At 37.6% G+C, this 26,814-nt stretch overlaps 1 protein-coding gene across 4 annotated transcripts in view; it reads left to right on the forward strand.

The window, feature by feature from the left end:
• CRADD (CARD and death domain containing adaptor protein) overlaps positions 1-26,573 on the forward strand; it is a 243,312-nt gene extending 216,739 nt beyond the window's left edge. For all 4 annotated transcript variants that reach the window (XM_074271213.1, XM_074271210.1, XM_074271212.1 and 1 more), the window contains one exon: positions 23,798-26,573. Coding sequence is in view for 3 of the 4 variants with exons in the window: in XM_074271210.1 (XP_074127311.1) it covers positions 23,798-24,099 (302 nt within the window). In the remaining variant the exon portion in view is untranslated. The remainder of the gene's footprint in view (positions 1-23,797) is intronic.
• The last annotated feature ends 241 nt before the right edge of the window (positions 26,574-26,814 follow it).

A 26,814-nucleotide genomic window follows, 5' to 3' on the forward strand; every position in this document is an offset into this window, starting at 1 on the left:
CTTAACATGTCCAACACACAATTCAACTCATTATTTTCCTCTCCGAAAACCCTGATGAAGATTTCTCCTCCCAAATTGATATTTTCTTTTTCTTTCTTTTTGACTAGCTAAAAGAAGCCATTCTCTGGCTCATTTCTTACCTAGCTTTAATCACTGATTGGTCATTACTTCAGTCAAACTGAGACTTGTAAAAACCTTAAAAAGACCAATGTCTCCCACTGTAGCCAGAATCCCCATCCAAGTCATTCTGATCTTTATCTGGCCATTGGACCCACATGCCTCCAGAAGAGAAAGTGAGACTAGTGATTTTGCATAGCTCACTCTATCTTAAATCCTACTTACTTGTATGTCATAGCATCACCTCCCTGATGTCATGGTCATCTTCAAGAATGAAAGATGAACAACATCATCATCATTATTATTATTATTATTATTATTATTCAATTTTATTTTAATAAGATAAAATTATTATTGAGCTAAGCACTATTTTCCTAGCTACCTTAGCTTACAATCTCTGTCTTTATTGACCTGTTTATCCTTGACACATTCAGCCCACACATTCAATTTGTTCTCAATTTCTAATTCTCTATATCTCATATTTCCTATCCCTATTAACTCTTTTACTTTTTTCCTACCTGTTCATTTTTTCTTGCTATTACTTAACCTCCCCACTGCCCCTCCCCAACTCAAAGCCATATCCCCTTCCCATGTCTGGAGTGTTACAATAGCCTTCTAGCTGTTCTTTCTACATCAAGCCTTTAACCACCTCAATCCATTCTCTGCTGTATAGCTCTGACAATGTAAGCTTCCCTTCTCCATAAACTCAATGGCTCCCCATTATCTCCGGAATCAAATACAAAATCTTGCTTGGCATTCAAAATCCCTCAAAAGCTAGTCGGCCTCTTTCTACTTTTCTAGTCTTCTTAAAATTTCACTGCTCTCTACAAATTCTACGCTCTAGCTACACTGGTCTACTTACTGTCACTTACTCACAAAATTCTATTTCCTGAATCTAAGACTTTGTACTGGCTGTGTCTCCTCTCAGGAATGCCTTCCCTCCTCCCTTCTACCTCTTGGAATCCCTGGCTCCCTGTAAGGTTCAGCTTCAGTGCCACATACTACAAGAGCTGATTTTCTCAGTTTTTAAGGCTTTCAATTTTGTGTTTGTTGTGTCTGTGACATAGTGACAAAGAGACACCCTTGGAGCCAGGAAGACTTGGTTTCAAGTTTTCTCTAATCATACCCTTTCACTTACTCAATACTTCAGGTAACTCTTTAAAAAAATTAAGTTGTAGAGAAATGAAAACCTATGTTAGTAGTTTCTTTATCCAAAAGTTCTCCATATACATGACATCACAGTTCCTATTTATATCCTTAATTTTGTATTCCTTTATCATTGTATGTGTTGTTTCCTTTCTGATAGAATGTTAGCTTTGTGAGGGCAGGGATTGTTTTCATTGTCTTTGTATCCCCAAAAGTATAGTCTATTCCGGGTACATAAGAAATACTTATTAAATTGAACACAGAAGTGCATTTTTAAAAAGAATTTACATTCAGCTCCATCCTTTCAGGGGGTTTTATCAAATTTGCTCCTTTACTCAGTACAAGTTGTTTTTCCCCAAAGAATATGTGATCCACAAGCATCTGGACTAGAGTCAAAGGATCCTGTCATTTCTTATATTGGGGAAGGCAGAGGAATGGTATGTTTCTTTTCTCTCTTACTACTACTTTCTTTTTTTTTTAATGTATTCATTTATTTAAAACTTGCATTCAAAATAAGAAAAAAAATAGAAAAGAAAAAATACAGAAAAAATTTTTCATGTGGCCAGCAGAACATTGAGGATTCAAAATATGTAACAATAAATTTCCATTTCAAGAAAGCATATATAATAATAGAAGACATTGTATTCAGAACTCTCCATCTTTTCTTTGCCTCTTTATAGATTTTCTTTTGTTCATGGCTGTGCACTTTTTTTTCCCCCTCTCCTCCCTGCTACCTTCCCCAAACAGGCTACGTTTAAGCATGGATGTATTTATGTATACATATGCATATACACCATTTTGCACACACACATATACATAAACCTACTACATATATACACATATATAATATGCATATACACATACATCAAAAACAACATTAATATGTCTAACCTATTATGTTGATTTTTCTCTCAAATCTTTTTTAAGTTTTACTTTGTCTGAGATCAATGATTACTCCCCTACTATTTTTTTCAAATAAATTCTACTCCTGATCTTTATTACATTACAGTATATCTCATTTTTCCTATCTCTGTTAACTCTTCAACTTTATTTCTGCCTATCAATTTTCCTTTCTAATGCTTCGTTTCTCCCTTGTCCCCCCCAACAATGGACCCCTCCCTTATCTTCTCCCCCCACCTTTCCCTCCCTCTTTATCCCATTCCCATTAATCTATATACCTTGTCCTTCTTCTGTTAATCTAAACACCCTTCTATACTCCTATTATCTTATCCTATTCTCTCCCTCCTTATTTCTTTATAGATTTTGGAGGGTACAATAGAAATCCTGGCAGTCATGAGAGACAGCTAGCTTAAGGGAGCATCAGTTGAATCTCTGAAAGTCCCTCCCTTCCCATCTAGTCCCTTTCTCTGTGAGGCATTGACGTCCCTCTTCCCAGAAGTAAGAGTGCCAGGTGTGAATAGCAGGTCATGTTGCCACCAGGCCAAGGGCAGCTGGACCTGGTTGATTCAGCTGGGTGTTGATTCAGCTGTATGCAATATTTGCTTACACATGGAGACCTCATGTGCACCACTCTTAGCATGGTGCCCCTCCACCACCTTGAATACCCCCCACCATTTCTGTAATCTTACTCATCAACTCAGAATTCATACTCTTTTATATGGTGGAAATCTGTGACTAAATTTATTTGCTTTGTGGTTAACTCTGAAGAAGGGAATCAGCATTGTAAAAACTATGGACACGTGCTTTGGGAAGATAGAAGGTACAGTGGACAGGGCACTGAGCCAGCAGTCAGGAGTTCAAATTTGGCCTTAGATACTTACTAGCTGTGTGAGCTTAGGCAAGTCTTAATTTCTTCTGTTTGCCTTAGTTTCTTCATCTGTAAAAACAATTATAATATCTGCCTCCTAGGGTAGTTGTGAGGCTCAGATGAGGTATTTGTAAAGCATTCAGCACAGTGCCTGGCACATAATAGGCCCCATAGACATGCTTACTATGATGCCAAGGCATGAGTAGGGAACTTTGTTCATTAATGCATCAATGACCCACAAAAGGAAGCCAGTTTTTGCATCAAACACAAGCCACTTAATTTAATGATGTTGTTTCCTCTAGAGGAAGAAGTATATCATTTAAAATTAAGAATAAGCAATATAAATTTATTCAATGAATAATATGTAGGTTTTTGAATACTTTGAACAAGCAGTTGTGGGGGATAGACTTCTCTCTCTTGGCCTTCCCAATAATTATCTCTTTGGCTCAGGCTCCTTCCCAGGGTTCCCCTGGGAACAATTTAATTTGGCTCATTTCTAAGCTCTTGGCTTAGAATATTCAGTTCACCTGAAAACACTGAGCTAGCAAGGCATAGAACGTAGAACATGTTATATAGAGCATAAAATACAGAAGGGACTTGTACTGGAACCCATGGATAGTCAATAGTACTTTCTGTACTGGTTAGTCCCATCTCTGTCCATAGTCATTGTAGACAGGAAGCCCTTTCTTGAGTTGATGCACCCCACCCCTCCCAGCATGGAAAGAATTAAGAGTTGAGCCCCATTTTCCTTTGGGACCTAGAAGTTGCTTCAATTATGACACATTTTCCAATTCTATTTCATTCTGATTCAGCATTCAGAACACCTCTGATCTAGTCTATTGCCTTTTCCTCATTTTGCATATAAGGAAGATAAGGAACAGAAAGGAAAATGAATTCCTCAGAGTTATCCAGCTAGCTTAGTCCCTCTGGTTGTCTTCTTGGTCTGCGAGTTGCACAATTAAGATATCATTTATTACTCTGTCCTTTAAGAAAGTATTTGACCTGATGAATATGGAAATATGTTTAGAAGAACTACACATATTTAATTTATATTAGATTGCTTGGTGTCTATGGGAGGGCATGGGGTGAAAAGAGGAAGAAGAATTTGGAGCATGAGGTTTTGCAAAGGTGAATGTTGAAAACTATTTTCACGTGTATTTGAAACAATAAAAAGCTATTAAAGTAAATAAAAAAAAACAAATTAATAGTATCAAAAATGAAAGTGCTGTTCTAGTGGTAGTGCAGAGAAGTGAGGTGTAAGAATCTCTTTTGGGTTGGCTCAGGTTCAACGTGAAAGAATTCACGAACCCAAAAAGTTTGACTGGCAAAAGGGAGTTTATTGTTGGCCCTGCAGAAGTCATCTTTTGCTAGGAAGACTGACTTCCTAGTGACAAAGTTCTGGCAGAGAGATAGAAGGGGATATGGCTGAGAAAAGAATGTCTTCACAGCGGACAGGGGTCCTGACAGGCAGCTATACCAAGAAGAGAAAGAGGTTCTTTGACAAGGCATAGTCCTGCTTTGGGCCTCTGCAAAAATAAAAAAATTGAGGAGCCTTTTTACCATGGGCCAGCCTACTTTCTTGCTCTTATTTTCATATTTTAAAGATGATATCTGAAGTAAAGATTCATTTTTCCAATGATTTTCTTAAGGCTTTACATGACTGGAGGAACTAAAACTTCAGTTTTTAGTTTTATTAGTATTATTATTTTAGTTTTAGTTTTTAGACATTTACATCGACACCTTAGAAATGCTATACCTGAAAGCTCCTTGAGGTTTTCAACTTGCCAAATTTCCCCATGGGTATCCCTAGAGACATTAGGAGTTCCTTATGATCTGTTACCTAAAGTTTACCTTTGGATTTATAATTTAACTTGTTATTCTGAGCCTGTGTAATTCTTGGCACTCCAGTCAAGTCAGGGTTGTTTGTTATTTTTTTCTGGCTACATCCTAATATATATTTTACAAACAGAATATCTGTGGGTATGTAGGAGCCAGCTCAAATGGATTGGAGAGCCTATTGTTAAATTTTTCAATGTGAGCATTTATTTACACCTTGGAAATTGGTGCCACAAACAGCAGTAATAGGGCATGATTTATTATTTAATTAATTTTCCAGACAAGAAAATTATGGGGGGGGGGAATGTTAATAGCACAGATTAAACTTAAAAGTGGATCATGGGTTTATATTTTTTTCCTAGTGAACCAGTTGTTAAATTATCTACCAGCACACCTTTGAGTGTAATGCTGGGTATCTCTCTGAGCCAGAGACACTATATGCCAGGAAATTAAGTCCTGTTGCCTAGAGTCGGTCCTCTGACCTTGCCAGGTCCTTGTAAGAAGTGGGGAAGGAAGCGTGGATAAAGTAGTCAACATGAGGAGTTGGAATTGTGTGGGCAGTTTAGTTATAAGTTTTGCTTGCAGTTTGAGATGTAAATCAGGAAATTGGATGAGAAAGACCAAGGGAAGAGTTGGAGAAAGAAATAGAGAATGGATTATGAACAGTTAGCTGGTCCAGCCACCTCTACAGTCCTAAGGGGGATGTAACTAGAATGGGCTAATGCCTGTGGAACTTTTCTCTCTGGGAAAGTTGATTAAGGACAGCAACTGGCTGTGTCTCACCTTCTTTCTATTCCCAGCACAACCCTCCTAGACAGATGTTTATTCCAAAGTTTTCCTATTCTGAAAGTTTATTTACATTTCTCTTCCTGTTTTAATTTAATTTTCTCTTCCTGTTTCCTGTCGGACTTAAATAAACATAGGGTTGATCCTAACTCCTCTTGTTTAAATGAGTCATTACTGGTGAACTGGGAGTTACCAAAGTGAGGCAGGGACAGACAGCACAATATAGCTAGCTGGCAAGGGATGAAAGACAGTAATTGGGAATCAAATCTTCAGACCAAATTGCCAGGATTTTATCAAAGCCTGGCCTTCTGAGGTCAATGATAATCTTATTGATAGTACTTTTAAAATATTTTTCATTAAAATCCCAAAGGGAAGTTAAGGCTGCATCAAGATCTCTTCTCACCTGTACCCCATTAAGTGAAAAGCAAATTGATCCACACTGAATGAAAGGGCTATTGACATCCACATTCTAAGGGTGGGCGCCAGAAGAAGGAGTGAATACCCATTTTCCCTAAGTCTGGGAGGGTTGGAGCTTTGCCTAATTGAAGGCAAAACAACAGTGAGCTGCCACAAAACAAGCTAAAGCTATACGTTGTGCTTTACATAAGTTATATGGTCTCATTCTTCTGATAACAAAGCCCTTCTTCGTTCCCATTCTTTATCCCATGAGAGTTTGTGTTATTCTTTTTTTTCCTCCACTTTACAAATAAGGAAACTAAAGCCTCAAAAGGCTAAGTTTGATAGCTATTTTCAAGTATTCCAAATGCTATTACCCGAAAGGAAGATTGGACTTGTGGTTTTTGGTCCCAGAGGGTAGAACTTAATAGTAATGGGTAGAAGCTCAAAATGCTGCACTTAAGGCTGAATGTCAGAACAGAAAAAAAAATCCCCTGGGATTAGAGCTGTTAGGTTTCCTCAATTTAGAGGTCTTTAAGCAAAGACTTACAACATCACTTGTCAGGTAAATTGTTGATGGGATTCTCTTTTGATGTGCATTGGGGTAGGTGACTTGTTGGCCTGGAACATAGTAGGCACTTATTAAATGTTTATTGATTGACTCCTAGGAGAGAGACTCCCAACTCTCAAATTCTGTGAAATGAGTGCCTAACAGCCACACAACTGGTTAAGTAGCTGAGTCTGGCCTTGATCCCAGGTCTGCTGATTCCAACTCCAATGTTTTTACCTCATGCAGGCTGAAATCCTGTAAAGTTAGACCACTGGCCAAGCCAGTCCACCTAGCGGTTTCTTAGTTCACCACAACAAATGCCTTCATTTCTTGGAATTTCTCTCCAGGAGACAGTTATCTTTCAATCAAACAGCCACTATAAATGTGCCAAGACTAGGATTGAAACCAGATAGGAAAGGATTAAGTAAGTGAAGTCACGCTAGATATAGACCTCTTCTAAGAAGCTGAAGGACTAAAGGACTCCTAAGCATGGTTACCCCCATGAGACACCCTGGGCAGCTAGAAAAAAAAAGAAACACTGTGGGAGAAGTAAACCCCAACTTTGATTCCCACACCCAAATTTAAATATTTAAATGTGAGGACAATTTGTAGCCCTGCTAGAATTACCAGAGGGAAGGGAAGGGAAAGGAAGGGAAGGGAAGGGAAGGGAAGGGAAGGGAAGGGAAGGGAAGGGAAGGGGGAAGGGAAGGGGGAAGGGAAGGGGGAAGGGAAGGGAGAAGGGAAGGGGGAAGGGAAGGGGGAAGGGAAGGGAGAAGGGAAGGGGGAAGGGAAGGGGGAAGGGAAGGGGGAAGGGAAGGGGGAAGGGAAGAGGGAAGGGAAGAGGGAAGGGAAGAGGGAAGGGAAAAAGGTGAGAGGAGCATTTGTTAGTCATTTAATGTGTGCTAAATCTTCTAAGAATTAGGAAACCTTGGAGATTCAAACACCTCCCCCCCTTAAAAAAAAAAATATATATATATATGTATATATATATATATATATATGTATATATATATATATATATATATATATATGTATATATATATATATATATATATATATATATATATACACACAGCTCCAGGAGCTGTAATTTTTATATGAAAAGATTGGAATGTATGTTTTTGTCTGAGAAAATAAAAGCATGGTAAATGGAGTCACAGGGCAATTGCTTGCTAAAGTATTTTCAAATCAAAAGTAGGATTGCTCTAAAGTAGTAATGACCTAGCTGGGTTATAAAATATAAATTCTAATGTATGGAACTGGTTCAATTTCATGGTTTCTCCAGTGACACTCAGCAGCCAGGAGGAGTGAAAAGATTTGATGATAAGATTTTTCTAGAACTGAAAGTCTGGTTGTTGAGAGGTTCTAAGGCCATAACTAATAAGCCATTGCTAATACAGATCATTGGATCAAGCTTGCTTTGAGAAAATAGTGAATGTGACAGTAAAGAAGATAGATTGTAAGAACAGGGAAAGTTCAGGAGTCTTGAAAGCTCACTTTAGAAGGTTTCATGTGGTAGAGCAAGCAGAAAAAGTAGAAAGCAAAGAAGTTATGGTTGGAATATGTGATTGTTAAATTTAGTATCCTGGAAGTAGTACAATCCAAGATCTGACCATCCTGCTATGTAGCTGCAATGAGGTGTTGGGGAAGGTTGTTAGAGTTGAGAAGAGTGTGGGTTATCATTCTGAACACAGAAGTCCTTAAGAATGATGGCAGTTGATGAGGTGGAGAGAAGTCAGTAATGAATCGTCAAACATTTATTAAATGTCTATCATGGATCAAGTACTATGCTAAGGTGTTAGTGATTAAAAAAAAAAACAATCTTCACATAGTTGTTCATTTCTCTGAGGATTGGGAAGCCAGAAGATTATCAAAATAGAATGATGGGAATCAGGTTAGGTGGAAGCATTAAACATTCCTTTCATCTCTAGAATGATTGGCTTGCCTCATCTTGGCAGATAGGGAACATACTGCCACAACTCACCTCCTTAGGATAACTCTGGGGTCATAGTGGAAAGCTACACTTCTACTAGTTACAGGTATAGTTCCTGAATTCCCATGGATATGTTTCCCATTTAAACAAATCAATAGAGATGGCACCGTTAACTTTTAATCTTGAGAAACTATAGTAGTCTTGAGCTAGCCATAACTTGGATCGTGCTGTCTCACAAAAGTGAGAACAACCTTGCACAAGCCTATCAGGAAGTACATGAATAGGAAAACTGAGCTAGACCCACTCATGACTCTAGACTCTCAATATCACCATTGAGTCGTATGTTGGGCAGAACTGGTTTTTCTGCTCTACTCACACCATAACGTCACTGGACACCCAGATTATATTCCTTTCTTTTTTAAGGAGAAGTAGTCGCTTCCTCCACTTTACCCCCTCCCCACCACTTCCTAAATCAGAGACTCTCAGAGCTATCTAGGTCTTCCCTCTTGGCTAAGCTCTGATGGATTTTTCCCTCACAAATCATAGGTGTCAGCAAAGAATGAAATAAACAAAATCCTAAGCATTGCCCCTCTCCAGCCCAGATGGTCATAAAAAAGCAAGACAGAGAAGCCTCTCCATTTTCTAACTAGATTAATTTAGATTAGGCTGCAGAGCATGCTTCTTTGTCCAGATCTCCCAGCAGTTGCAAATCTTGTATTCCTCCAGTTGACAAAGCAGAAGATGGAGAGAGCCAGTGCAGGCTCTCGGCTTTCAGTTGTTGCTTTTCCAAGTCTCTGCTCAGCTAGACTTGACTTCCTTTAAGCAGCAGGGGGCAATCTCAGTTCTTTCTCCTCCGTCTCCTCTGTTTTTGTCTCTGCTTTGTTGGTCACTGACTTTTTACTGCCTCAGAGTGGTGTCTCCTTGTATAAAATGACCCACCTCTATGTGGTTGGAGGTCTTTATAATGCTATCTAATGTCAATCAGTATCTCTCTGCTATTAGTTACTCAGTCATTCATACCTCAATGTATCTAACCAATTAATACTAGTAAGCTTTAACAAAAAGATATTTACTGGAAAGATAGCAATTTTAGTTATTCAAGATCATCCTCTCCCAAAATGGGAGTTACACTTTCTTCTACCACCTCAGTCCTGGGGGAAAGCGGACTCAGTGGTTGCCACAAAGCATTCAGCTCAACATATTTATTTCTGAATGTGGCATTGATGCTGGATGAGTTACTTCCTTGTTACAGGAAATAGCATCTCCTTGTCCCTCCACTGCTGAGTTGATTCAAGCACATTGCTCCTTGAATCTGTACTCTTCACTAAACTTGGTTACCAATCTTCGATAGGATCTGAAGTTCCTGGAATTCTCCTTGGTGACTTTGAACTTTTCACAGCTCACAGGGTCATAGCTAATGTATTGCATCTCCAATACTCTATCACATTAAATCATGGGGAAATAAATATAATAAAGAAACAAAACAGTGAAAAATATCTCATTGCCATAAATTGGCCCTGGTTGGGAAGAGTAAGCCTCTAGCCCCTTCTAACTAGCTTTCTAACCTTCTTCTTCTTCTTCTTCTTCTTCTTCTTCTTCTTCTTCTTCTTCTTCTTCTTCTTCTTCTTCTTCTTCTTCTTCTTCTTCTTCTTCTTCTTCTTCTTCTTCTTCTTCTTCTTCTTCTTCTTCTTCTTCTTCTTCTTCTTCTCCTCCTCCTCCTCCTCCTCCTCCTCCTCCTCCTCCTCCTCCTCCTCCTCCTCCTCCTCCTCCTCCTCCTCCTCCTCCTCCTCCTCCTTCTTCTCCTCTTTCTTCTCCTCTTTCTCCTCCTTCTGCTTCTTTTTCTTCTTCTTTCTTCTTCCTTCTTTCTTTTTCTTTCTTCTTCTTCATTAAAGCCTTTTATTTTCAAAACATATGCATGGATAATTTTTCAACATTGATCATTGCATAGTCTTGTGTTACAAATTTTCCCCTCATTCCCCCCACTTCTTCCCCTAGATGTCAAGTAATCCAATATATGTTACATATGTTAAAATATATGTTAAATCCAATATGTGTAAACATATTTGTACAATTATCTTGCTGCAAAGAAAGCTCAGATCAAAAAGGAAAGAAAGTGAATAACAAAAAAATTGCAAACAAACAACAACAAAAAGAGTGAGATTGTTATGTTATGATCCATACTCAGTTCCCACAGTTCTCTCTTTAGGTATAGATGGCTCTCTTCATCATGACATCACCAAAACTGGCCTCAATTATCTCATTATTGGAAAGAATCACATCCATCAGAATTGCTTCTCATATAATTTTGTTATGGCTGTGTACAATGATCTCCTGGTTCTGCTCATTTCACCTAGCATCAGTTCCTGTAAGTCTCTTCAGTCCTTTCTGAAATCATCATTTCTTATAGAACAATAATATTTCATAACATTCATATGCTATAACTTATTCAGCCATTCTCCAACTGATGGGCATCTATTAAATTTCCAGTTTCTAGCCACCACAAAAAGTGCTGCCACAAACATTTTTGCACATGTGAGTCCCTTTCCCTCCTTTAAGATCTTTTTGGGATATATAGGTTTCTACCTTCTTATAAAAGTTCTTGCCTTGATCACCATCAGGAAAAAAGAGAGGAACTATCGTTTGAATCTTTTGTATTCATGGCTAATTCTAGCTCAGCAGCCAAACAAAAATCCCTTTCTTCATTGTCATACATGGACAGGAAATAATAACAGAATACCTTTTCACTTAAGTGAAAAGCAGGGTGCTCTATTACACAGAGACAGAAACAGACTCACTAAGCCTCTACTTGATGTTATTGTAGTAGGCAAAACAACATTGGAACTCCCATTAACTCATTCTGTCCCACATCCATATTATATCTGTAAACTAGAAATCCAGACATTAAAAAAAATACAACATTTGGGAGAAATTTTTAACCAATCCCAAAATTTATTTAGTGCTCACTGTGCAAGATGTGGCATTATATACTGTGATACAATGGGAAACATGCTAAATTTAGAATCAAAGAATTTGGATTCAAATCCCAGCTTTGTTATTTACCATTTCTTTAAATGACCTTGGATGACTCTTACTCTCTCTCTCTCAATTCCTTACCTGTAAATTAATACATTAATTAGATTAGATAAAATGATCTTTATTCTAGTTCAGAATCTATGATCCTAGGATCCTAAGTGTGAGGTTATGAAATCATTTTCTCTTTTTATCTGTTGTCAACTTTCCTAAAGGAGAAGGCTCTTGCCTCCATCTTGGCTTCTTTGATAATATAAATTTGGTTTATGCAACACTATATGCACCACATTCAGAAATGATCATGATGAAGTGAATGCCCTATAGCAACTATTCTAAGTCCAGTCTCCACTCCCCCATTAGAACAAAAGCTTATTGTCTTATTTTTTGTTTATTGTTTCATTCCCATCATTTAGCACAATTTGAGGCAGATATTTTATGAGGCAGGTGCTATTAGTATCTCCATTTTTCCAATTGAGGAAACTGAGAAATACAGGAATTTAAGTGACCTGTAGCTAATAAGTATGTGAGGCCATATTTGAACTCAGATCTTCCAAATAATATTTTTAGCATAAAAACCACATTTTTGGCATCTTCAACAGAAATAGAGAAAAAAATTTTAAGGTGAGTTTAAGGGGAGAGATGATGAGTACCATTCCACACATGCTGAATTTTAAAAATCTCTGGGACATCCAATTTGAAATCTCCAATCAAATTGGATGAAGTTGGATTGAAACTCAAAAACTGGGGCTGAATGCATAGATTTGGAAGTATAGATCATCATAGGGATGATCATTTAATCCATTGGAGTAGGTCAAGTCACCATGATGGAAAAAAATAGAGTTAAGGATTCTAGAACAGAATTTTAGGGTATACCCACAGTAAAGAGATATGATGTAGGTGATGAAGGTCCCCAAGTTAAAGAGCAAGAGTTGGGAAGAAGAGGAAGAAAGTGAGGAAGCTTGAATTACTTGAATGACATGGATATGGGATGTTGGAAATAAAGGTGCTGACATGAAGGTGACCAGCGTGGAATATATTATTTCCAAAATCTAAGTGTGAGATGAATAGAACTCAGCTAGGGAATTGGTAATGGAGAAGCAAAGACCATTATACGAAGTGTTTTAAATAAAGAATAGGCAGGATTTCATGACCAAACATGAGAAAAGAGTGAATCAAAGATGCCTTCAAAGTGCCTTGAAGAATTTTCCCATAGAAAAAGACAAAAAAAGTGGGAAGAGAAGGTTTTTATTTGAGGAGAAGATATATATTGTATTCTGAACATCTTAATTGTGTAGTGAAGGTATGATATTCATATAGAAATGACCAGTCAGGTTGCTGAAAATAAAAGGGCTCAGAAGAGAGATCAGGATTGGAAATATAAACTTAGAAACCATTCACATAGTAGTGATTCTTTTTTTAATTAAAACTTTTTATTTACAAAGCATATGCATGGGTAATTTTTCCAAAATTGATCCTTTTGTTCCAAATTTTCCCCTTCTCCCCCCCACCTTCCCTAGCTGACAGGTAGTCCAATACATGTTAAATATATTGAAATACATGTTAAATCCAATATATGCATACATATGTATACAGTTATCTTGCTGCACAAGAAAAATCAGATCAAGAAGGAAGAAAAAGAAAAACTGAGAAAGAAAATAAATGCAAGCAAATAACAACAGAGAGTGAGGATGCTATGTTGTGTTCCACACTCTGTTCCCATGCTTCTCTCTCTGCGTGTTCATCACTGAACAAGTGGAATTGGTTTAAATCATCTCATTGTTGAAGAGAGCCATGTCCATCAAGATTGATCATCTTATAGTCTTGTTGTTGCTGTGTATTATGATCTCCTGGTTCTGTTCATTTCACTTAACATCAGTTGATGTAAGTCTCTCCAAGTCTCTTCATATTCATCCTGTTGGTCGTTTCTTATAGAACAATAGTATTCCATAGCATTCATATGCCACAATTTATTCAACCTTTCTCCAATTGATGGGCATCCATTCAGTTTCCAGTTCTTTAACACTACAAAGAGGGCTGCTACAAATGTTTTTGCACATGTGGGTTCCTTTCCTTCCTTTAAGTTCTCTTTGGGATATAAGCCTAGTAGTAGCACTGCTGGGTCAAAGGGTATGCACAGTTCGGTACCTTTTTGAGCCTACTTCCAAATTGCTCTCCAGAATGGTTGGATCCGTTCACAATTCCACCAACAATGTATCAGTGTCCCAGCTTTCCCACATCCCCTCCAACATTCGTCATTATCTTTTCCTGTCATCTTAGCCAATCTGATAGGTATGTAATGGTATCTCAGTTATTTTAATTTGCATTTCTCTGATCAATAGTGATTTGGAACACCTTTTTATATGACTATAAATAGTTTCAATTTCTTCATCTGAAAATTGTCTGTTCATAAACTTTGACCATTTATCAATTGGAGAATGGCTTGAACTATTATAAATTTGAGTCAATACTCTATATGTTTTGGAAATAAGGCCTTTATCAAATCCTTTGGATATAAAAATGTTTTCCCACTTTATTGCTTCCTTTGTAATCCTGTCTGCATTAGTTTTGCTTGTACAATAACTTTTTAACTTAATATAACCAAAATTATCTGTTTTGTGATCAATAATGATCTCTACTTCTTCTTTGGTCACAAATTCCTTGCTCCTCCACAAATCTTAGAGGTAAACTATCCTATGTTCTTCTAATTTGTTTATAATCTCATTCTTTATGCCTAGATCATGAACCCATTTCGACCTTATCTTAGTGTATGGTGTTAAATGTGGGTCTATGCCTACTTTCTGCCATACTAGTTTCCAATTTTCCCAGCAGTTTTTTGTCAGATAGTGAATTCTTATCCCAAAAGCTTTGGGTTTGTCAAATACTAAATTGCTGTAATCATTGATTATTTTGTAAACCTATTCCACTGATCAACTTCTCTATTTCTTAGCCAGTACCAAATGGTTTTGATGACTGCTGATTTATAATATAGTTTAAATCAGGTACAGACCTTCATTTGCTTTTCTCTTCATTAATTCCTTTGAAATTCTTGACCTTTTGTTCTTCCAGATGAATTTTCCTAATATTGAACCAGCCCTCCATTGCTGGTATAAATCCTACGTGGTTGTGGTATATTATCCTGGACATGATTTTCTATAATCTCTTTGCTAATATTTTAAGATTTTTGCATCAATATTCATTAAGGAGATTGGTCTATAATTTTCTTTCTCTGTTTTCATCCTACCTGGTTTAGGTATCGGTACCATATCTTTGACATAAAACTAATTTGGTAGGAGTCCTCTATTCCCTATTTTTTCCAAATATTTTATATAGTATTGGAGTTAATTGTCCTTTAAATGTTTAGTAGAATCCACATGTAAATCCATCTGGTGCTAGGGATTTTTTCTTAGGGAGTTAATTAAAGCTTGTTCTTTTTTTCTTTTTTTTTTTCTAAAATGGAACTATTTAAGTAATTTTTTCCTCTTCTTTTAATCTGGGCAATCTATATTTTTGTAGGTATTCCTCCATTTCACTTAGGTTGTCAAATTTATTGGCATAAAGTTGGGCAAAATAACTCCTAATAATTGCTCTAATTTCCTCTTCATTTGTGGATAGTTCTCCCTTTTCATTTTTGAGATTAACAATTTGATTTTCCTCTGGCCTTTTATTGAATGTAATTTTTATTGCATTGTGATCTGAAAAAAATGCATTTACTTTTTCTGCTTTTCTGCATTTTATTTTGAGGTCTTTATGTCCTAATATATGGTCAATTTTTTATAGGCCTCATGAACTGCTGAGAAGAAAGTGTACTCCTTTCTGTCTCCATTAAATTTTCTCCAAAGATCTATCATATCTAACTTTTCTAGCATTCTATTTACTGTTTTATCTTCTTTCTTATTTATTTTGTGGTTTGATTTATCTAGTTTTGAGAGAATAAGGTTAAGATCTCCCACTATTATAGTTTTACTATCTATTTCTTCTTGCAACTCTCTTAACTTTTCCTTTAGGAATTTAGATACTACACCACTTACTGCATAATGGTTTAATATTGATATTGCTTCATTATCTGTGGTAACTTTTAGTAAGATATAGTTTCCTTCCTTATCTCTTTTAATTAGATCAATTTTTGCTTTTGCTTGATCTGAGATGATTCGCGCTGGCTACTCCTGCTTTTTTTTATTTCACCTGAAGCATAATAGATTCTGCTCCAGCCTTTTACTTTTACTCTGTATGTATTGCTCTGCTTTAAATGTGTTTCTTGTAAACAACATATCATAGGATTCTGGCTTTTAATCCAGTCTGCTATCTGCTTACATTTTATGGGAGAGTTTACCCTATTCACATTTACAGTTAAAACTACTAATTTTGTATTTCCTGTCATCTTATTTACCCCAAATTATACTTTTCTCTTTCCTTTTTTTCCCTTTCCCTCCTCCCCAGTATTTTACTTATGAGCACTACTTGCCTCAAGCAGTCCTTCCCCTTTAGAGACTCTCCCCCATTCTTATACCTTTCCCCTACTATTTCTTTTTTTCCTTTTATTTAGCTTTCCTCCTTCTCTTTTCCTCTTTCCCCTCCCATTTTTCTATAAGACAAGAGAAGTTTCTCAGTGAAACCAAATATATTTAATTTTTTTTGAGCCGAAGAAACCTTAAAACCAAGAGAAGGACGAGTTTCTTGAGGACAGGAATGTATCAGTCCAGTCAACAAGCGCTTATTACGTGCCTACTACATGTGGGTCAGAAAAATAGAAGCGAAATAGTCTCTTCTCTCAAGGACACCTGTTTCTGTTAGAAACATTAAAAGACACTAAAGAATGGAAAAGAAAAGAGCAAAAGACTGAATTTTGAAAAATTCCAATGGTTAAGGAGTGAGAAGTACATAAACAGTCTCCTTGAAGCCAAATGAAGAAACTCCTTTTTGTTTCAAGGAGTAAGAGTAAAGAACACAACTTAAGAGACTGATTAGTATTGAGAGAAAGCACATTTTGGTTCAGTGATAGAGACAAAAGCCAGATCCCAAGGGTTAAAGAGGAAGAGAAGAGCAAGGGAATCGTCTACAGAATATGTAGGCAATTTCTCCAATGTTTACTTTTTTTTTTTTTTTTTTTTTTTTTTTTGTAAAGCATGGGGACAGTATGATTTGAAGCATTTATTTTGGCCATCTTGCCTGACTTTTACCCTTTGCCAGTTTGCTCTTCTCATCACCTGAGGGACTAAACCCAGCTGAACTCTAATAAATATGCCTCTGTTTCCTAGGGAGTGGCTCCTCTTTAGAACATCATTATTGGACATTTTTATCCTGCTTCAAGGAAGGATTAATAAGGACTCTTCAAGAAAACAGTTAAACCTGTCAGACTTGTTAGTTTGTAATTTATGATCTGAAACCTGAAGCTTTCTTAAACCTCTTTGTGATTTTATAACTTCACTTACTGGCCAAGAAACAAGAACAAAGCAGAGAATCACTGAATGATGGAGAACACGATGGAAAGAGACAGGAAAATTGTCTCTCTCACTTGGTTTGGGGGTCTGTGATAGGTTTTAGGCATTAGTTTGAATCTCAAACTTAAAGGCACTTGCCAAAGAGTATGCAAAGATTTCCAAAACAATTGGAGAGGCAGGTGGGGATGGTAGCAATTGCAGAAAATGTTCCAATAAAGCTTGTTCATTTTACCTACTTTAAAAAAGAAAAAAGAAAAAACATTTTTATTTTCCTTTTTTTTGCTATTCCTTTTATCCAGGAAGATATTTAATGACCTTTCCTATGACACTGATAGGTTGTATGTATATGTATGTGTGTGTGTGTGTGTGTGTGTGTGTGTGTTTTGTAACAAAAGCTGTTAATGGACTTATTTCATTGTCTCACTTGATAACAAATCAAGTTTGTTGTCCTTTACTGAAACTAACTTTGGACAGAGTAAAACTCAAAGTCCTCAGGAATATTTTAGCTCTCCAATCCCCCATTCTCTACTCTCCTTCCTTTTGTTTCTAAATGGTCATATTCAGTTATATAGTTCTTAAACCAAATAAACTCTGTTTATCTCAAATTTTGTCTTCCGCAATTTGAGAACTTTCCATTTTTCACTCCATCCCTTCTTATTTCATCACATTGGTCCTTGGGGTTTTTTTTGGTTTTGTTTTGTTTGTTTGTTTGTTTGTCCAGCTCTTTTAGCCTCCTAGGCAGCATTAGTGAACTCAGAAGGGGCCACCCACTCTATGGAGAGGGGTGGATTCATCTGGGTGCTGAAATAATGACTAAGATCAGCACTTGTGCCAAGATGCCATAGAAAAGATGCAATATTTGCTTTTCCTTCCTGCTTATGAGGAGACAAAAATCCATGAGAAAGAATAGAAAGGTGAATGTTCTTCTGGAAATCAATTCAGGCAAAAATGGTCATGCCTTCCTCAAGTTATCAAGCCATATTAAGAGGCAGAAGCACAAATTCTGAAGGCCGCTTGCAATTGCAAAACAGTGTGCAATGTTTCCTAGATATAACTTCCCCTCCTTTAATCCCTTTATGTACACAGGTAGAAAGACACAATATGTTTATCTCTCTTTGCCACCCAGTGGTCTAAATGTTCAATAACTCTGTTCTTCCTATAAATGAAGAAGGGTTGTTTCTTTTTATTGTCATTAATATATACTGACATGATATGTTAGGAAAAATAACATGGTATAGGGGGAGTGGACTGTCTCCAAGCTAGCTTGACCTGGATTCTAGTCCTGCTTATGAAACATGCTGGTTCTGCGAGGGTTGACAAGCCACTAAACCTATCAATATACCCAGGCTATTTGGAAGTGAGTTGATGAGCTGTATTAGTGAAGGGAGTTTCTTACATAGGAGATCCTTACATGGATTAATAGCATTATTACTTAATAATCAGTGATTGTATGTAATAGAGTACAGAAAGAACCAGTCTCAGAGCCAGGAGGATCTTGGTTCTAGTTCTTTCTCTGATACATTCTGGCTGAATGACTCTGGGAAGCAAGACAGAACAACCAATGATCCACATTGGTTGGAGAAGTTTGCTCTCTTAATGTTTCCAACACCAGGGAACCACAGGTTCAGACAATCTAGTCTCTTTCCATTTATCCATCCATCTTGTCCATCTGTTTGTCCAACCATTCATCCTCCCATACAGCTGTCTGTCATCCATCTATCTATCTATTTGCTTTCTTTGTCCATTCATCTTTCCATCTGTCTTTCTAGGTATCTATTTGTCTGTCTAACCAGCCATCTATCTATCATCTTTATATTATGTCTGTCCACCCACCCATCCATCCAGAGAGAAGCATTCATCCAGCTGAGAAAAGGAAGGAGAAAGCCCAGCTCATGCTCCCTTGTAGATTGGTCTTTATCATATCTTACCGTAACAGGAAATTTCCTTCTTTTTATCATTCACCATTGACTCCCCAATCTTACTGCAGTTCCTTTAAGAGCTATGTAAACTAAGATTACCTGCCCTTCATGAGAATAGCAAGTCTAGAAGAGGTGCAAAGGGGGCACAAATGAATGGATTCTTTTGCATAGTCAAATCATCTAAATGAATATTTCAGTTTAATGACAGCTGCATCAGAAGTGGATAGATGGCAAGGAAATGCACAGCCCAGCGACTTATAAAAATCCATTTTAGAAGGGCTCTTACCCCTGTTGGAGAATTTGATATACAAAAAAATCCAGGTGGCTGCTCATTACTTTACAGGAAAAGAGACTCCAAGGGAATGGCTAAAAGCCATTTTTTAGATTTCCATTTTGGATCAAAAAGCAAAGAAAAACCCCTCATCAGACACCTAAGCCTCAGCCCATTCCCAGGAGATTAGATGGTGGAGGGGGAAACTGTTTTTGTTGTTTGTCCTTTCTTCTCAAAAAGGACCATGACATCAGGAGGTGATGCTATGACATGCAAATGAATTGGATTTGAGGAAGGGAGGGCTGTATAAGATAAACTGGGTTCAGTGGCAAGATATAGATCAGGATGAAGGGAGATGGCCCTGGATGCAGTGGAAGACCCTGGTCTTTTTAAGTTAAGGTTTTTCTTAGGGTTCAAGGGAAACTGTAAGATCACAGAAAAATAATGAATGGTGTTTTAAAGAAGAGAAAAGTCTTCTCCTTAGCCAACCACTTAATTCAATGTGATCCAACCTAGCATTTGTTAGGCTAGGATGCTAGTGCTAGGGCAAAGATAAAAATGAAAGACTCTCCATCCTCAAAAAGTCTCCTACTAAATGGGATGGCATGCTCACAGATAAGTAGACATACATACATATATGCATACACACATATACACACGTTTATAACATGCAAAATAAATTTGAAGTCATTTTTTCTTTGTTGGTTGGGAAGAGACATCAACATCTGGGGAAGGAGAAGGGTCATTAGAAAAAGCCTGTTTCAGCAGTTGGTACTTGAGTCAAACCTGGAAAGGGACTAGTGATTCCAGAAGGAGGAAGTGAAATGGGAGAAAATCACAGGTATGGATGATAGCCTTGCAAAGATGTGGAGGTGGGAGATTGTATATACACACATAAACAAACGTGTATGTGTATACACACACTCATGTACCTATAATATAAACATGTGTATTAATAACTATGTATACAAACATCTATATAAACCTACATATTGCATGTAATATACATGCATATACGTATATATCAAGCATGAGTGACAGCCTTGCAAAGACATAGAGGTGGGAGATTGTATATACATACAAACAAGTATAAATAGATACATATGTACATATATAAACATATATGTACACACATGTGTACCTGTATATTTATGGTATGTAATATATGATGCAGTATAAGTAATATAAACTCTATACACATATGTATATACACATATACATATGCACATCTCAGACATGAGTGACAGCCTTGCAAAGGGATGAATGTGGGAGATCACACACATGTACACACATGTCAATTTGTTCATATATATTGATGTGTGTGTATATATACATACATATGTATATATATGTCATAGTTTGCTGGTAAATGTTTAACAACTGGTTTTCAAAATAAAAAAGTCCCTCAACACATTTTAAAGTTTAATCTGTATCATTGACATTTCCTCCATCACTTTCTTAAGTCTAGGCAATCAAGAAAACAATCTCCTAAGTCCCAATTTGCAAAGTTCGCTTCTTTCTGAAGGTGCAGATGCTCACACTGAAAATTTAACAGCTCATCTGAATTGCCTTATGCACACCACTGTAAAGGAAAGAATCACACAAGCTAGTTTGGCTGAATTAAAGAGGGCATGAAGACATGTCACTGGAAGAGAAGAAAGTGAAGAAGTCAAATTTGAAATCATCCAATGCTAAGCAGAGGATTAAGTATCTTTCTCTAAGAGCAATAGGGAGCCATGGAGGCTTCCTTGGGAGAAGAGTGACATGATTATATCTGCTCTTTAGGAATATCATTCTGGTAGCTTTGTAGAAGGTGGATTGGAGAGGGAGAGAGGCTGGTAATTGGGAGACCAATTAGGAGGCTATTCTAATAGTTTAAGAAGTGATGAGGGCCCTGAACAAGGCAAGTCAATAAGTATTTATTAAGCACCTAACCATATGCCAGTTTCAGTATGAAATGCTGGAGATAAAAGCATTTCTCTAAATTAAAAAAATAAAAACTTATACTCCTTGCTCTCAAGGAACTCACAGCATAATGGAAGAGATAACATGCAAAAACAACTATGTGCAACCAAGATATTAAGAGGATGATTTGGAGATAATCTGAGAAGAAGACATTGGCATGAATGGGGGATCAGGAAAGAATTCTCCTAGAAAGTAGGATTTTAGCTAAGATTTGAAGAAAGCTGGGAGGGAAGGAAAAGAGAGAGACAGAGAGAAGGGGAGAGAGGGAAAGAGGAGGAAGGGAGAGGTGGGGGAAGGAAATGGAGGGAGACAGAGACAGAAGAAGGGAGGAAGGAAAAGAAAGAGAGGAAAAGGGAGAGAGAGAGAGGAGAGAGAGAGAGGAGGGAGGGAGAGGAGGGAGGGAGGGAGAGAGAACAAAATGAAAACCAGCAAGAAAGCTACTGTCACTGTATTAGACAGTACATGAAGAAGAAGGTGTAAGAAGACTGAACAGATAGGAACTGTTCAGCTTATAAAAGACTTTGAAAGTCAACATAGGTTAGAGAAGGGAATGAATGTGAGACCATTTGTAGGATAGAATTGCTAGACTTGGAAGCTGATAGGCTCTGAGACAGGGAGAGAAGATGGTGGTCTATAGTCCAGAACAAGCTGTACAGGAGCGTACACCCTCACTTCCCACTACTTCTTCCTGTGCTGTAACTGGGCTTAGACCAGACTGTCCTTCCTCCAACCTGCTAATCCCATCATTTGCTATTTTGATGACTATCATAGTGATTTCCCCATGTGACCATGAGGGAAATCAGATTTAGCCAGACCTCTTAGTTTAATTTCTCTGCCCCTCTGCTAGTGCCAGATTGTTCCCTGCGATTATCCTCCAGAACAGTAGGTTAGTTTTTCCCATTGAAAGTATTTTTCTTTTATTTCCAGACATTCAGCTTGACAGTCAAAGACAGAAGTCCAGTTTGTGAAACTCCCCATAATTTAGGGATTGAGGGTTACTTTATTCAAAGGAGAGGCTAGTAGATATCTCAGCTAATTAGCTTGTTCAAGCATGGCACACCATCCATTTAAGTAAGATTTATTATGGCAACTCATATTTATATGAAGCTGCCAGTTTTGTAAAGGTACTCTTCAAGTCCCAATGCAAGATACTCCAAGTAAGATTGTGCCCATTGTACAGACAGGAACACTGTGGTTCAGAGCAAGAAAGTGGCTTATCCCATTATCCAGCTCCTAAGTATTTCAGAATCTAGATTTGGACCCAAGTGCCATACTCCAAATTCAGGGGAGGAATTAGTAAGAGAGCAATATTCTGATGCAAATGAATTCCAACCTGGGATACTGAAAGAGCCACGGATGTGATCACTTCTCTGTAACCCTTGATCACTTAGGAAGCAAGAACATTTATTCATCAGTCAACAAATATATAGCATCCCAAAAAATCTTTGTGCTGCACTAAAACTTTTGGGACACCCTCTACAGCTAAGTCCCAATATTAGTACATGTAGTGAATCCTATTAAATGATTGCATTACCCCAATTTGCCACTACAAAGTTCCAATGGGCTGAAACTAATTATTCTGCTTTACCTATAATTAAAAACTCAGATAACACAAATTCAAATAACACAACCACTTGCTCACTGGTTCTGGGAGAGGGGACCTTAGCTACAGATGCTAAGTAGATACTAGGTAGGTGATTTGGAGGGGAACCTCTGGAGAGTAGGGAGGAAATCTGGAAAAATAAGGAAAGGCCTCTTTTAAAAGATGGCCCTTGAACTAAACAGTGAGAGAAAGTAAGGATTCTCTGAGGTGGAGCTGAAAAAGACATGAGATATTGCTTGTGAAAAGTCCCAGGCTAGAGAAGGAGAACTACAGAAGAGAACCAGTAAGATGGTTGGTGTGAAAGTAGCATACTGTGTGTGAATAAGAGAAATAGATAGTAAAACTGGAAGAATAGGATGGGGCCAGCCTTTAAAGAACTTTAAATACCCAACAGAAGAGTCTGTAGTTGACCCTGGAGGCCACAAGGAGTTTCTTGAGTAGGACAATGACATAGTCAACCTTGCATTTTTGGAATAACACTTTGGCAGCCGAGTGGAGAACGGATGAGATGGGGAGAGACTTGAATTAGGAGACTAGATTCTTGTTCGTTTACTCTAGTGATGTCCAACTCTCTGTGACGCCATTTGGGATTTTCTTGGCAAAGATACTGAAGTGGTTCACCCATTTCTTTCTCCAGCTCATTTTATAGATGAGAAAACTGAGACAAACAGGCTTTTGTGACTTGCCTAGGGTCACAGAGCTAGTAAATGTCTGAGGCCACATTTGAATTCAGCTCTTTCTGGATCTAGGATCGGTTCTCTAGTTGCCCTGAAGAATTAGTAGTCTATCCCAATTCTTCAGGTGAGAGATGGAGAGGGTCTGGACATAGGTAATGGTTGTGTCAATGGAGAGAAGGGGACATACAGATAGATAGGAGAGATGGTGAAGAGACAGAAACCAAAAGATTTCTCAATAAATTGATAAATAATTTATCAATAAGTTAATGAGAATTGCATCAACGTGGCTATCATGGCGCTCAATGCCTAATGGAACACTTTTTCTTACTGACTCCTTTGTCCCTCTCCCTCTTCCATTTCAGGTGGCCAGGCATCTCCGATTCCTTCCCACATTCTGAAGAGCTCACCCTCTGATCAGCAGATTAACCAGCTGGCCAGAAAGCTGGGCCCAGAGTGGGAGCCCATTGTGCTGTCTCTGGGCCTGTCACAGAGGGACATCTACCGCTGCAAGGCCAACCACCCCTACAACGTGCAGTCACAGATTGTCGAGGCCTTTGTCCAGTGGAGGCAGAAGAACGGGAGCCAGGCAACCATCCAGAGCTTACAGAAGGGTCTGGTGGCCGTGGACATAGACCCTTCTGTGCTCCAGCACATGCTAGAGTAAATGCCTTCATCACTTTCTGAGTTCCCCAACAAATCCAATGTGCTGAGTCATTAGACTTTTCTACAAGGCAGGCGTCTTACAGCGTTCTTTTCTTAATTATCTGTAGATGAAATGGAATGAGGTCTCAACTTGACAGCTTATTCTTAAAGCCAAACTTCTTAATGGCTCATAGCTGTTTACTGAAATATTCCTAATTTTTTTTTAATTGCTTGAGGAAATGATTGGTTTTTGACTTGAGAAACCACTGGTTTTTTTTTTTTAATGTGATATTATTACAACAAACATAAACTTTATGTATTATAAACGCTTTTTAAATTGGCTGTGAATGAAACTGTTATCCTTTACAATCATAATATTATCATTAATAATTGTTGCTTTCATCAATTAAAAAAAAATAATTTGCTACTTCCAGAGGTCATTTTTTTTCTTTAGACTGAATAGGCTAAGGATGCAAAATTCTCCTAGCTAATGAGACTTTAAAAGAGATTGTATGATATAGGGGATAAAACAATGTCTTTGGAGTCAGGAGGACCCATTTCAAATCTGGATATATATATACTGCCTCTGTGACCTTGGACAAATCACTGAAATCTATCATTTTCTCCAGGGAATTCTCTAAGAGTATAAATTGCAGAGGAGGTACTGGTCTACATTAGTAGAAAGAGTTCTTGTACTGAAAACAAACAAACAAAAAAACCACAGATCCAATTAAAAAAAAAAAACATTCTTTAAGTGGAGTAGATAGCATTTATTCAATCAACAAACATTTATTAGATGCCTACTATGTTCCAGCTAAGATGGCAAATCACCTTGTTCTCAGCCTCAATTTCCTCATCTGTATAATAAATAGGTTGGATTTATCCCCATAAGGTCCCTTTTAGACTTACATTTATGATCCTGTGAGATGTCATACTGGAGATACAAAAAATCCACTGCCCACTCCCTCAAGGCATTTACATCCTGGAGGGAAAGGGGATGGAAGAATCATGTAGAAAGTGAGTAAATACAAATGATTGTCACAGTGAGTGAAGCCCTCCCAAGTTCGAATTCAGCTTTATATGCTTCCTAGCTGGATAACCCCCTAAGTCATTTAACCTCTGCTGTCTCAGTTACTTCATTTGTAAAAATTATTAATAATGGCATGTACTTCCCAAGGTTATCGTGAGGATTAAATGACACAGTATTTCTAAAGTCTTTGCAAACCTCTATTAATGTTATTATAACACTGACATTGGCCCTGTTTTCTTACTGCAGAAAGAAGCCCAAGTGTGGTCTCTGTATCACATTTCAGTGAGTTGGGCTCTCTGCAAAGGCTCAGGTTCATGATCAGGCTCTGGCAGGCACTCAACACTGCTATTCAAAGATTATTCAAGTAAGTGCCCTATAGGTTACTGCTAAGGCAATGCAGGTGAAGAGCAAAAGGACCTTATCACTTGTTGAAATTCTAAGTATTGAGACTGGGCTTTGTATGGGCAGAGCCAACTCCCGTCCTGTCTAGTCTTTGGCCCATTTTCAAAGCATCTTCCCATCTGTTATGGGAAGCCCTACAATGACCCAATAGGAACAGGGATAGCATCTCCATTTTATAGAAATCGAGACTTAGGTGTAATGATTTTTCCAAGGTCATATGGCTAGGAGATAGCAGAGCTGGACTCCAAGTCTTTAGGCTCCTAATCCAATGAGGCTTCTCTTATATATACTATCAATCTTTCTTTCATATACTTATCAAATGTTAAGAATAGTGACTAGGATGAATAGTGACTTCAATCAATTATTCCAAAGAGCATTTATTAGGCACCTACTTTATACTAAGCACAAATGCTAGATACCAAGACAAAACTTGAAGAATACCTACCCTCAAGGAACTCACATTTAACTAAGTCTAAAGAAAGCTGAAAAAGGAGGGCCTGTGCTTGAATCTCATTTCTTACTAGGTTTAAAAATGTATTTTCATCAGGATTTGCTTGGGCCCAGTCTCCTCAGGAGAGGGAGAGAGGTTCCAATAAAAATTAAGCATCATGTATACCTTCTTTAAAATTGGAGAAAATATCGTTTCTGGCTCAAACAGTAGCTGAAATCATCTGAGGAGATAAATATTAATTCTCTGCCGTTAAATGGTAAACATCCTAAGGTCAGGAATGATCCTTCTAAAGGAAGACAAATTATAGAGTGTGTGTTCAGAAGAAGGGAACCTCTAATAGTATTTCTTCAGAAAGCTAAAATTCTCTTAGAAAAAAAGTGTTTTTAATAAAAAGAAAGCCAGATCTAGGATGGTGATGAGCTTCTTTAGTTAAAAGTGATTATTTACAATGATAGGCTCACTCATTTCCTCTCAGTTGTGTAGACTTGACCCTCATCCATGATTAATCAATCAACTAATTAATCCATCTCATCAATTTGCTTGTAACTCTCTGCATCAAATTACTGCTTATCCTCCTACTGAATCTCAAATAAACTGTTCACATCCATTTAAATCCTCCATTTTTATTTCTTTGATGTTTATCGTCTGATTTAGGATGGAGATTTGTGTCCTTTTGTCTTCAGCTGTCTGTGTGTGGAGGAAAATGGTAACAACGGTTTACATTTCTCTGGCTATTTATAATTTACAAAATATTTTCCCAGTGGGGTTGAAAGCATGCATTGGGAAAAGTGCTAAACTTTTGAGTCTTGAGACCTGAGTTCAAAAATCTATCTTTATCGTTTTCACTTATCTTC

Source organism: Sminthopsis crassicaudata, chromosome 5 (genome assembly GCF_048593235.1).
Source record: "Sminthopsis crassicaudata isolate SCR6 chromosome 5, ASM4859323v1, whole genome shotgun sequence".
NCBI lineage: Eukaryota > Metazoa > Chordata > Mammalia > Dasyuromorphia > Dasyuridae > Sminthopsis > Sminthopsis crassicaudata.